Source organism: Cetorhinus maximus, chromosome 19, assembly GCF_964194155.1.
Source record: "Cetorhinus maximus chromosome 19, sCetMax3.hap1.1, whole genome shotgun sequence".
Classification (NCBI taxonomy): Eukaryota; Metazoa; Chordata; class Chondrichthyes; order Lamniformes; family Cetorhinidae; genus Cetorhinus; species Cetorhinus maximus.
Window position 1 is genome coordinate 20,738,725 of NC_135897.1, and position 14,099 is coordinate 20,752,823.

The window sequence follows — 14,099 nt, forward strand, 5'->3', positions numbered from 1 at the left end:
CTTGTCACAGTTAGAACTCATCCACTTACTTCCATTATTAATTCATTGCTTCATGCTTCAACGGGAGCTCGAGCACCATGCACTATGTCAGCCTACTGTGCTTCTGCCATGCAAAGTTATTCAGAATCTAGACTCCTGGACCAGCCACCCTTGCTCCTACCCATACCACCACCACTCACAAATACTACTAATTTATGAAGTGATATTCCATGTCTTCATCTTGATCACTATTTGCTTTACCTCATCTTCTCTCCTCCATTTCCTCCAGCCCTATGACCCTCCAAGCACTCTGTGATCCTCCAGCCTTGGCCTCTTGTGCACCCCCTACTCCCTACCTTGGCCAGACATCGATGGCCGGGCTTTTAGCTGACTGGACCTTAAGATGGAATATTTCCTCTGTAACCCTCGCCATCTCTCCAACTCTTTGTCCTCCTTTAAGACACTCCTTAAAGCCTACCTCTTTGACCAAATGTTTAGCCCTAATATCTACTTATAGAATGATACAGCACCGGAAGCCATTCAGCCCATCATGCCTGTGCTAGCTCTTTGAAAGAGCTATGCGATTAGTCCCAACCTCTTGATCTTTGACCCAGCATTGTAAATGTTTTCACTTCAAGTATTTATCCAATTCGCTTTTGAAAGTTATTATTGAATCTGCTTCCGCTGCCCTTTCAGGCAGCGTATTCACAATCATAACAACTTGTTGCATGAAAACATTTCTCCTCATGTTGCCTCTAGTTGTTTTGCCTATCACTTTAAATCCTTTCCTGATCCTTATGCCAACTGGAAATTCAGTTTTTCCATATCTACTCTTTTAAATGCTTCATGACCTTGAACACCGCTATCAAATCTCCCCTTAACCTTGTTCTAAACAAAACATTCTTGCTAAGGCTTTGACATCTATCTAAAAGGTGGCACCTAGAATTGGCCACAATGTTTGAGTTGAGGCCTAACCAGTGTTTCATAAAGGTTTAGCATAACTTCTTAGCTTTTATGCTTCTTAAACCTATGTGACTTCTTCAAAGCCTTCTCAAGTTGTCCTACCACCTTCAAAGATTTGTATACGTATATCCCCCACCCTCACTCCCAGCTCTTGTTGTTCCTGCACCACCCTTGAGAATTGTACCTTAATGTGGATTAGTGTCAAGATTTTTTCTGACACTGCTTCAGCTATGTGACTTACATACGTACATACATATGTACATAAGAAATAGGAGCAGAAGTAGGCCATTCAGCCCCTCAAGCCTACTCCACCATTCAATTAAGTCACAGCTGATCAGTTTATGCCCGATGATCTTTGATTCCCTTGCCTAACAAGAATCTATCTAACTCCACCTTAAAATATTCAATGACCCGCCTCCACCGCCTTCTGAGGCAGAGTTCCAAAGTTGCACAACCTTCTGAGAGAAAAAATTCTCCTCATCTCTGTCCTAAAATGGCGACCCCTAATTTTAAAACAGTGACTTGAAATATTTTACTATTTAAAAGATGCTATATAAATATGGGTGCTGTTGTTGTACATTGGCGATGCTTCACTTGGGTTTTTCAAAAAAGTAAAGACCAACACTGCCAGCCATTCTAATCAGTGTACTTGCTCCATCCATTCAATCCCAAGAAGCAACAGTGGCACCACAAAGCAAATTCACTCCGACACTGATTGAATGAGTAGCCATCGTAGTACATCCCGACATTCCCACTGGTCATCGGCACTGTCCCCATAGTACTCTCAGGCTCTCTCCACATCCAGCAGAATCACTGGGTAATGATCAGGAACAGTATCCTGCTTGCTTTAATTCAAGGGCACCAAGGCTAATGTATGAACACTTGCCCCAAGAGTTGAAAGTGTGCCCTTCTGCCCTGTGTCACTGCAACATCCTTGGCAATTATCTCCAATAGCTTCAATCCAAGAAGGACAGACACAGGTCCTCCAGTGCTGGAGGCTATTTTAAATGCAGTCTACACTTGTACCCATTAGATCAAATATCTGGATGTTCCTTACCATTTCCTCAAAATGCCTCAAGTACTTGGCACACTCCACATTTCCATTGTAGTCTGCCAGCTCTGCGGCAGTATAGCCATCGTCATCTCGAACGGTGGGGTCCACATGATTCATGACGAGGATCTGGCAACACTGAAATTCAGAAGAGTGTGATGGGGTGGATAAAGCAAGGCTATGACTCCCGATTAGCAACCAACTCTACATTATTCTTCAGTTTCTATCCTTGGCTTGACTGGTAAGCCCATTGGGCGCAAGTTTAATGTTCTCCTGACAGAGCAGCCAGCTCCTCCTCAGAGTTCTCAGAACCTCCCTAGTGCTCCTGTCTCACTCTCTGCTATTACATCTGTCTCTCCCTTCACTGGTAGATCTGCCTTAGCCTCCCCAATACAGCTGTCTCTCCCTCCCCTAGTCATGAGCATTACATAACATAACAGTGAGGGATAAGAACAGAAGAACCTGCTCTGCCATTGAATGAGCTCATTTCTGACCTTCTGCATCAACACCACTTTCCTGCCACATCCCTCAATTCCTTTAGTGCCCTGAAAGCTATTGGTCTCTGACTTGAATATATTCAATGAGAATTTCAAAAATTCACAACCACCTGAATGAAGAAATTTCTGCTCATCTCAGACCTAAGTGGCTGACTGTTTACCAGATTTGAACTCTCAATCTCCAGTTGCTAGTTTAATAATTTTTGAAGTGTTTTTGGATTTATTCAACATTAAACACATTTACAACGTAGTGACCATTCCTTTATACCATGCAATCATATCTTAACTAGTTCCTAACTACAGAAAGTAAAATTATAGACTTTAACTACATCATTATTATTCTGTTATAATGTACATCATTGTTATTACATACGAACATACGAAATAGGCCATTCTGTCCCTCGAGCCTGCTCCACCATTCAATAAGATCATGGCTGATCTGTTTGTATTTCAAGTTCCACATTCCCATCTACCCCGGGTAACCTTTGATTCCCTTCCCTAACAAGAATCTATCTACCTCTGCCTTAAAAATATTCAATGACCCCGCCTCCACCACCTTCTGAGGTGGAGAGTTCCAAAGTCGCATAACCCCCTGAGAGAAAAAAATTCTCCTCATCTCTGTCCTTTAAGAGCAACCCCTAATTTTAAAACAGCGGTCCCCAGATCTGGACTCACCCACAAGAAGAAACATTCTTTTCAAGTCCACCTTGTCAACACCATTCAGGATCTTATATACTTCAAGTCACCCCTCACTCTTCTAAACTCCAGTGGAAGCAAGCTCAGCCTTTCCAACCTTTCTTCATAAGACAACCCACTCATTCCAGGTATTAATCTAGTAAACCTCCCCTGAACCGCCTTCAACGCATTTATATCCTTCCTTAAATGAGAGCAAAACTGCACACAGTATTCAAGATGCAGCCTCAACAATGCCATGTGTAATTGAAGCATAACATCCTTACTTCTATGTTCAACTTCGCTCATAATAAAGGCTGGCATTTGTTAAGAAACTATAATTTTTTTCATAGCATTATTGTAGGCTTATGGGTGTGAGTGTGGATGGTTCTGTCTGTGTGACTGATTTAATTGAATTAGAGCCAGATAGACTGCAAGGTTGAAATTATCAGAAGAGTTAGGTGTAAAGCAAACTTTTGAAATGGAGATAGACAAGTGAGGATGAGGATAAGGTATGATGAAATTTGCATTTTTAGATAAGTGAAGGGGTTGTTTGATTTTCAAAGGATGTTTACAACTAACAAAATAACTATGGCAAGGTTATTGGGCAGGATTTTTACCTCGTCGGGCAGGTGGGCCTGGGAGTGGCCATGACTGGGCCCCAACCGCCATTTCACGCTGGCTGGCCAATTAACGGCTGGCTAATTAACAGCTGGCCAATTAATGGCTGGTCAATTAATGGCTGGCCAATTAACGGCTGGCCAATTAACGGCTGGCCAATTAACGGCTGGCCAATTAATGGGCAGCCAGCATGAATCGTGAGCTGAAATGCTCAGTGCTGTCTGGGTGGGAGGGGGGAAGGGCGAGCACGGAAGTCAGTGCATGCGTGCGGGTGTGCTCAGTGAAAGCCCCCTGAAAGCACAGAGCTGCTTCAGGGAGTGAAGATTTTAAAAATAAAGAATTGAAAAATAAGGAAAACATGTCCCCAGGGACATGTTAAAAATGAGCTTCAAAAGTTTTAATTTTTTTTTAAATCACTGGTCGAAACCTCAGCCCGCCTGTGGATGAGGTTTCACAAAAAATGCAAAGGCCACTTGGCCTATTCGCCCCCCCAATCAACTGTAAAGTTGGAAGGACAGGGAAAAACTCAGTTAGATTAATTAATTAATGGGTTTAACAGCCCTCTTAATTGTCAGTGGGCACACTGCTGGTACCCGCGTGCGCCCACCAGCTGAAATATCGCGCGAGTGCGCGATGATGTCGGGACGCTTGCCTGGCGTCATCGCGCACTATTTTACTCCCGTTTGGGTCAGGCGTGTACTCGAACACCTCGGGCAGAATCTTCCGGTCAGCGTGCAGGGACGGGTCCAACACGCCGGTGCGTAAAATGACGCGCGATGACGTCGGGCGTGTCTCCCAATGTTATCGCACACCATCTCGATATTTTGTTGTGTGCCCGCTGAAATGTCAACGGCCAATTAATGCCATTAAGAATGTGATTAAACAAGTTAAGAACGCTGCCCGTCCAACCTTAAGGTTGGCGGGCAGTTGAAAAGCCCAAGCAGCCTTCACGTTTTCCAGGAAACCTCATCCACGGGCGGGATGAGGTTTCCTGAAGCTTTTATAAAATCAATAAAATAATTTCCCCACCTTTACAAACATGTCCCAACTTATGTGACACTGTCACATGAGGGGACATGTTTAAATAAATTTTAACATCATTTATTAAAGTTTTCTATTGTCTATTCAATCTCCCTGAGGCAGCTTTGTGTCTCAGGGAGATTGTGCGCTTGCACGAAAGAACGCAGGCCCCGACTCTCCCTCCTCCCCTCGCCCACACAGGTAGCGGTGCGCTACCAGCTGCGCGTTATGCTGGGCGGGCCTTAGTTGGCCCGCTCGCGTAAAATGGCGGCGCGCAGGCGGCAATCGGCTCTGCGCCCACCCCTGCCCACTCCCGCCCAGTCCACCAACCATGGGAAAAATTATCCCCCTAGATCCCTCTGCACATCAGAATTTTTCAGTCGTTCTCTGTTTAAATAATACTCTGCTTTTTTCATTCTTCCTGCCAAAGTGAACAATTTCACATTTTCCCACATTTACACTCCATCTGCCAGATTTTTGCCCAATTACTCAACCTTTCTATACCCACCTGCAAATTCCTTTTGTTTTCTTCACAACATACTTTCCTACCTATCTTTGTATCATCTGTAAATTTAGCTACCACGCCATCGCTCCCCTCATCTAAGTCATTGATATAAATTGTAAAATTTGAGGCCCCAGCACAGACCCCTGTGGGACTCAGCTCATCACATCCTGCCAATCAGACAAAGACCCATTTATGCACACTCTGAGTTTGCTGCCAGCCAGCCAATCTTCTATCCAGGCTAACATGTTACCCCTTACACCACGAGCTTTTATTTTCCACAATAACCTTTGATGTGGCATTTTATCAAATGCCTTCTGGAAATCCAAGCACAATACACCTACAGGCTCCCCTTTATCCACAACACATGTTACTCCTTCAAAGAACTCTAATAAATTGGTTAAACATGATTTCCCTTTCATAAAACCATGCTAACTCTTCCCGATTACCTTGAGTTTTTCTAAGTACCCATCTATGACCTCTTTAACGATTGATTCTTACACCTTCCCCATGACTGACGTCAAGCTAACTGGCCTGTAGTTCCGTGTTTTCTGCCTCCCTCCCATTGTATCCCCATTTCCCTTCATTCCCCGCCCAGCAAGGGAACCACGCACAAGTGTTGAATATATGCTTGAAATCATTTAAGATATGAACCGTAAACGGGACAGTGTCTCACCCTGTGTCCTGTATAACAGGCAGCTTGCCATCTCCCCTTGCCCCAGGTGACACAAAACAGTCAAGATAAATATCCAGTTGTCGGCTAATTTAAAATCCAGTTCAATCATCTCCAGGTACTTAAAATTCATCGACACCCCTTTCCAAATCCAGCTGTGGGAATTTACTCAGTCAAAGCTCCTGACCAGAAAGTGTCTTGAACCTCCATTTCCCAAAGATCCTATCAAAATCTCCCTAATTGGAAAAACTCATCAACTTTCGCCAGCTGAAAGTCTGGAAAAGCAGGAATACATTTTATTCCACCGGAGATTCCTGCATATATTTCTTCCATCCAACTTTCCTCACAAATTTCTCATACATGCCTTTCTTCCCTGTCTCCTCATCCTCCTCCAGACCATGTCCCTCACAACTGTCTCTGGCAAACACTAACCTGAGTCACCTTGAAAAATGCATCATTCACACATATGATCCTAGAATTTATAAGAGCTTCCCTTCGACACTTACTGTTCAATAATAATAGTTATATGAAAATAAATCCCCAGTGCCTTTAGATATGATCTACACACTTTTTAAGAACTGAGTTCAAATCTCTATAACCCCCCGAGAAAACCTAGGGAAATATTTAATAGTTTTTAAAGACATATTATTATATTCCTTATAAAATATCCTTTGTCCAACCAGTCCAATTCATTGTAAAAATGCACAAAACGACAATTTCAAAAATTGATAGAAATTTCTTCACCCATTTGGTTTTACAGGTATTTTTCTTCAAATCGATATGAGATATTGAGCTCTTTGATCTCTCCATCCAATGAAAGCATTATAAGCAATGCAGGCTGGATTTCCTCCCCAAAAATCGCTCGTACAGGCCTTTCAATGGACTTTCCCACCCACCCAGGAATATCCTCCACCATCACTAAGTACCATAGGTTGGACAGCAGGAGAGCTGGCACCACTGCTGCTCCTCCATGGACTTTCAAACACCTTTGTCCCCCAATTTACCAAAATCTTTTTTCACATTTCTAACCATCAGTTCTTAATTTAATTAATCCACTTTGCCCTGCCCTTCTTGCCTCTCACATGATCCCCCCATACGCAATATTTTTTTTGAATTCATTCATGGGATGTGGGCTTCGCTGGCTGGGCCCATCCCTAGTTGCCCTTGAGGTGGTGGCGCTGAGCTGCTTTCTTGAACCGCTGAAGTCCATGTGGTGTAGGTACACCCACTGTGCTGTTAGGAACCGAGTTCCAGGAATTTGACCCAGTGACAGTGAAGGAACGGCGATATCTTTCCAAGTCAGGATGGTGAGTGGCCTGGAGGAGAACATCCAGGTGGTGGTGTTCCCATACGTCTGGCCCTTGTCCTTCTAGATCAGGGGTGGGGAAGACCCGGCTCAGGGGCCAGATCCTGCCCTCTCATCCGTCCCGTGGTGAGATTTCAAAAAAATATTCATAGAACGGATAAGACTCAGCCAGTTTAGGCCTCGCACTTCCCAGCCCATCTCCCAAGAGCTGTGGAAATCTGGCCCTGCCACCCCCGCATGCTGCAATCTGAGCCAGCCACTGATCTTCTGATGCCTGAGCCTCAGCTGCAGTCACTAGAGGCCCAGGTTGTGGGGAGAGAGCGAGGCCTGAGATCCAGGAGCAGGAGCACAGGGCAGGGATGGGAAGCTGCCGGTTGCCGAGCAGGTGGTGAAGCGTGAGTAACCCGGGGCGGGGGAAGAAGGGGAGCAGGCTCCATGGGTGGCTCACCCACTCTTCCCTTCCAGCTTCATTGGTGTCCCCGGACAGGGGCTCAGCCCCTGCAGACTGAGGAAGAGACCCAGGCTCCAGGCCCAGATGCAGCCTCAGACTGGGAGTTGGCCAGAGCCTTGGGTCGTTGAGTCACTGCCTTGGGTTGGTTTGGGGGTGAGACAGAGTGGCAGAGAGGGAAAGAGATAGCGAGAGTGACAGAAAGGAGAGAGCGAGAGAGAGAGACACACACAGAGTGGGAATTGGAGAGAAAGAGATAGACAGAAGGAGTGGGAATTGGAGAGAAAGAGATAGACAGAGAGAGAGAAAAGCCAGTTGCGATTAGCAAAATCATCAGTGCCAGCAGACATAATAAAGGCTCATTAAGGAAAAGCAAATTCAGCCATTGCACTAAAGCAGTGATGAGTTAAACGTTCCTGTAATCTCTCTAAAAAAAAGCTAAATTAAGTTGGTTTTTATGTGTGTGGTCCGCAACTGATTTTGTCTATATGTGAGTGGCCGTTGATAAGAAAGAGGTTCCCCAGCCCTGTTTTAGATGGTAGTGGTCATGGGTTTGGAAGGTGCTGTCTAAGGAGGCTTGGTGAGTTCCTGCAGCGCATCTCGTAGATGGTACGCACTGCTCCTACTGTGTGTTGGTGGTGGAGGGAGTGAATGTTTGTGGATGGGGTGCCAATTTAACAGAAACATCAGCATCTTAAAGGGGCTTTCCTCCAGACACCCCCCCCCCCAACCCTTCCCACATTCAGAAATTGGGATTTATTGTAGTTTACCCTGGTTCTTAAAAGCCTATACAACTCTCTATTAGTCCCACAGCTTTCCCTCTATCTCTTAACGTTAAGGTTTTGTTGTTTGTCGATTGGTATATCACCGACATCAGCCCAAAACTGGGAACCACAATCTTGGCTGCTCCCATAGTCCTTCGACATAATTTAACCTAAAGGTTCTGCTACTAATGTGTACAGCAATGGGGAAAGGGAATAACCCTGTCTTACTGGCCTCTGAATTGGAAAATACTATGATAGAAACTCATTGCATTTACCACAGCTAAAAATGTTTGAATAAAAGATCCTCAACCAGTCCAGAAATTTTTTCCCAAAACCATAAATAAAATTGATGAGAGACCCCATCAAAGGCTTTCTCTTGATCTATCTTTAACACATAAGCCTCCCTCTCACTCTCTTCCATGAGCTCTGATGCGTTTGGGTCCTTGAGTTCAAATGATGGTAGCATAGTGGTTATATTACTGGGCTTATGATCCAGAGGCCTCGGCTAATGAGTTGGCAACAATGGCTGAAATATCACCATGGAAGTTGGAGAATTTAAATTCAATTAATGAAATAAATCTGAGTTAATCTGGTCTTAAAACAGATAGTAACATTGATGGTAACCATCAAAGTACAAGATTGTCATAAAAACCCATCAAGTTGACATTTATTGTTTAGGGAAATCTGCCATCCTCACCTGGTCTGGCCTACATGTGACTTCAGACCCACAGCAATGTGGTTGACTCTTAACTGCCCTCTGAAATGGCTGAGCAAGCCACTCAGTTGTATCCAAGAAAGCAGCTCACCACCCACTTCTTGAGGGCAATTAAGGATGGGTATTAAGTGCCAGCCTTGCCTGTGATGCCCATGTCCCACGAATGAATAAAATTAAGGTCCCGGTTTACAATTCCATAGGCCAAAGAGGGTGGGACTATCTGTCACATCACCTCCTTTGTAAGATTTTCCATAACCTTCACCATGATCCTATAATCTGCATTCAGGAATGTGATGGGCCTCCAATTTTTAAAAACATGTCTATCTCCTTTGTTTTTATAAACTAAGCTCATGATACGTCTCATAGATTGGGACAGGCTTCCTTCAAATGTAATTTTCTAAAAGACATCTCAGAGAAATGGACTTGAAATTTGAAAGATTCTTTACAAAATTCTGCAGCCTATTGGACAAGGGACCTTTCATTTCCTTTCCTGCTACTTGTATTTCTTCCAATCCTATTGTGTCACGTATACTTGCCATAGAGGGAGTGCAACCAAGGTTCACCAGACTGATTCCTGGGATGGCAGGATTGTCCGATGAGGAGAAATTGAGGAGATTGGGTCTGTGTTCTCCAGAGTTTCGAAGAATGAGAGACGATCTCATTGAAGCATGCAAAATTCTTACACGGCTCGACAAGGTAGATGCAAGAAGGATGTTTCCCCTGGCTCAGAGTAAGAGGTAGAGCTTTTAGGACTGAGACGAGAAGGAATTTCTTCACTCAGAGGGTGGCAAATCTTTGGAATTTTCTAATCCAGAGATCTGTGGAGACTCAGTGATTCAGTATGTTCAAGACAGAGATTGATAGATTTCTACATGTTAAAAGACATTAGGGGATAGAGGATAGTGCAGGGAAATGACGCTGAGGTAGAAGAACAGTCATGATCTCATTGAATAGCGGAGCAGGCTCGAAGGGCCGAATGGCCTACTCCTGCTCCCAAGTTCCTATGTAATTCTCTCATCCTCCCTGAAGCCTTCTCAATAAAAGAGCTCATTTCCTCCGTCACAATTTGAAAATATCTCCTTTTGTGAAGAACACCTGGTTAACAATCACCAGTCATCCCTAGAATCTCCCCACATCTATTAAAGATCCTCTTCCAACCTTCAACCCTCCAATTCATGAGGACCTTTGTTACAGCTTCGAGAAAGTATTTAGTGCATCTTTCTGCCTCCAATGCATCTTTAGCTTTTGCACAGAACATGGTCCCCCCTTGCATTTTCCAACTCAAATAATTCCCATTCTTCCTTTAAAACTTAGTGCCTGGTCCCTAATCCCCACCGTCAACTGCTTTAAGGATAAATCTTCTCTTCATATTCTCCTCCCGCCCACTGGATAGCTGCTGCTCTCTCATTCCCATAACATATTAAGGATACTTTAACATCAGATTTGAAAATTGTCTCAACAAACTCTTTTTCCTTGTTAAAATAGATGTTCTTTTCGAGCACTTTTTATGTGTAAAATTTCTTCTTTATTAGCACCTGGACAGGGGTCAGCAACCTTATTTTAACCAGCAGAGCCTTTTTTAAAAATGCCTAAAATAAAAACTATTGGGAGCCACAAGCTAAAAAACTTGGCATTTCTAAACCAAATACCTAGCAGATTGCCAAGTGTCTACGGTAGAATGCATAATTTATATGCATAATGAAGAAAATACATTGAATTTATATATTAATAGAAAAAAACAAGAATTAAAATAGACCTAACTCTGAATTATCATGTTTTTCTGATTTTTTAAACTATAACTTTGTCACTTTAACTGAGGATGCATAAAATTGAGACTATTTTTTCAGCTATTAATTCTCATGAGCCAGTGGCATTGTGGTAATATCACTTGATTAGCAATCCAGCAGACTAGATTAACACTCTGGGGGCGTAGGTTCAAATCCCACCATGGCAGCTGGTGGAACTCAAATTAAAAAGCTAATCTCAGCAATGATGACTATGAAGTCTGCTGATTTTTGTAAAAAATCTGGTTCACTAATGTGCTTCAGGGAAGGAAATCTGCCATCCTTACCTGGTCTGGCCTACGTGTAACTCCAATGTTAAAAAAAGGTTTCAATGTGGTTGACTCTTAACTGCCCTCTGAAATGGCCTAGCAAGCCACTCAGCTCAAGGGCAATTAGGGATGAGCAACAAATGCTGGCCTTGCCAGCGACGCTCACATCCCACGAAAAAACAAAGAATGATTAAAAGAGCTTCTAATTGCCCAAAATAACTTATCATCTCAGATATATTCGAAACAATAATGGCCGCAGCCATAAAACCTATTCCTCAAAGGCATCATTTATAACCATGATGTAGTTATACCACCTGAATAGGTTAATTTAGAGTACAAGTGTTATTTTTTGTTAAAATAATTACTTGAAACTATAAAGTGTAATGATTGGGTCTTTTATCTCCACAATTCGAACATGGCTCTAACTTTTCTTGGTTATTTTTTAGGCTTTTCTCATGTTAAAATGTGATCCAATTGGAAAAAGCCTGTGAGTCTCAACTGAGAAGTTCAATAGCTGCATTTGGCTCTGGAGTCATGGGTTGCAGACTCCTACACTGGAGAGTGGAACGACAACAAATCCAATTTCCGAATTATCTCAAGGTTGTTAGTCTGACTGAATACTCACCTCCAGCTCGCCATTCTCAGCAGCATCGTGGAGGGGGGTTCCACCCCAGTGGTCTTTCTGAATCCTTTCCCCCATCCTTATTAATTTGTCCAAGGTCTCAGCATGCCCTCCACTGGCAGCAAAGTGCATTGCAGTTGCTCCCTCATTGTCCTGTGCGGACAGGTCTATGTCTGTAAATGACCTCTGCATCACACATAGGAAAAGAAAAGAACAAATATTGCTCCAGGAAGATTGATTACAACAGAGGTAAAACAAAAGCTTCTACTTATACACATCTTTAACACTGTAAAATATTCCAAGCTGTTTCAAAGGAGCGTAATCAGATGAAGTTTGACTTGAGCCAAGTAAAGAACTTCCAGACCATACAAATTAGGAGCAGGAGTAGGCCACTTGGCCCCTCGAGCCTGCTCTGCCATTCAATAAGACTGTTGCTGATCTTCCTGTAGCCTCAGCCCCACATTTCTGCCCACCCCCGATAACCTTTCACCCCCTTGTTTATCAAGAATCTATCTAGCTCTGCCTTAAAAATATTCAAAGACTCTGCTTCCAATGCCTTTTGAGGAAGAGAGTTCCAAAGGCTCACAACCCTCTGAGAGAAAAAATGTCTCCTCATCTCTGTCTTAAATGAGCAACCCCTTATTTTTAAACTATGACCCCTAGTTCTAGATTGTCCCACAAAAGGAAACATCCTCTCCACATCCAACCCTGTCAAGACCCCTCAGGACCTTAAAGGTTTCAATCAAGTCGCCTCTTATTCTTCTAAACTCCAGCGGGTACAAGCCTCACCTGTCCAACCTTTCCTCATAAGACAACCTGCCCATTCCTGATATTAATCTCGTAAACCTTCTCTGAACTGCTTCCAATGCATTTACATCCTTCCTTAAATAGGGAGTCCAGTACTGTACAGACGTGGTCTCAGCAGTGCTCTGTACAACTGAAGCATAACCTCCCTACTTTTGAAATCCCCCACAATAAACGATAACATTCTATTAGCTTTCCTAATTACTTGCTGTACCTGCACACTAACCTTTTGTGATTCACGCTCTAGGACCCACATCCCCCTGAATCTCAGAGCTCTACAATCTCTCACTATTTAGATAATATGCTTCTTTTTTATTCTTCCTGCCAAAATGGACAATTTCACATTTGCCCACATTATACTCCATTTGCCAGATCTTTGCCCACTCACTTAACCTCTCTATGAACCTTTGTAGCCTCCTTATGTCCTCTTCACAATTTACTTTCCTACCTACTGTTGTGTCATCAGCAACTTTAGCAACCATCCCATCCATCCCTTCATCCAAGTCATTTATATAAATTGTAAAAAGTTGAGGCCCCAGCACTGATCCACGTGGCACACCACTCATCACATCCTGCCAACCAGAAAAAGACTCTCTGCTTCCTGTTAGCCAGCCAATCTTTTACCCATGCCAATATGTTACCCACTATATCATGGGCTTTTATTTTCCACAATAATATTTGATGTGGTACTTTATCAAATGCCTTCTGGAAATCTAAGTACAGTACATCCACCAGTTCCCCTTTATCCACAGCACATCTGACTCCTTCAAAAAACTCCAATAAATTGGTTAAACATGATTTCCCTTTCACAAGCCCATGTTGACCCTGCCTGATTGCCTTGAATTTTTTTTAAGTGCCCTGCTATAACATCTTTAATGATAGCTTCTAAAATTTCCCCAATGACAGATGTTAGGCTAACTGGCCAGTAATTTCCTGCTTTCTGCCTCCCTTTTTGAATAAAGGAGTTACATTTGCTTCCTTGTATCTAGGGAATTTTGGAAAATTAAAACCACTGCATCAACTATCTCACTAGCCACTGCTTTCAAGACCTCAGGGCGAAGTCCATCCAGACCTGGGAATTTGTCAGCCCCAACAATTTGCTCAATCCCACTTCCTTGTTGATTATAATTTTCCTGAGTTCCTCCCACCTTTCCATTTCCTGATTTACAACTATTTCTGGGATGTTACTTGTGTCTTCTATAGTGAAGACTGAAGCAAAATACCTGCTTAACTCATCTACCATCTCCCTACTTTCCATTATCAATTCCCCAGACGTACTCTCCATAGAACCAATGCCCACCTTGTTAACTCCTACTCTAATTTTCCCCCCTTATTAATCTTTTTGTCATTCTTTGCTGTTGTTTATATTCTTTCCAATCTTCTGACTTGCCACCCATCTTTATATAATT

The 14,099-nt window shown here is 43.1% G+C and overlaps 1 protein-coding gene across 1 annotated transcript in view; it reads right to left on the bottom strand.

Moving 5' to 3' along the window:
* espnla (espin like a) overlaps positions 1-14,099 on the bottom strand; it is a 73,795-nt gene that overhangs the window by 31,496 nt on the left and 28,200 nt on the right. Inside the window, exons 4-5 of the mRNA XM_078564640.1 lie at positions 11,890-12,072; positions 2,000-2,131 (exon numbers count right to left, since the gene is read on the bottom strand). Coding sequence (XP_078420766.1) covers positions 2,000-2,131; positions 11,890-12,072 — 315 coding nt within the window. The remainder of the gene's footprint in view (positions 1-1,999; positions 2,132-11,889; positions 12,073-14,099) is intronic.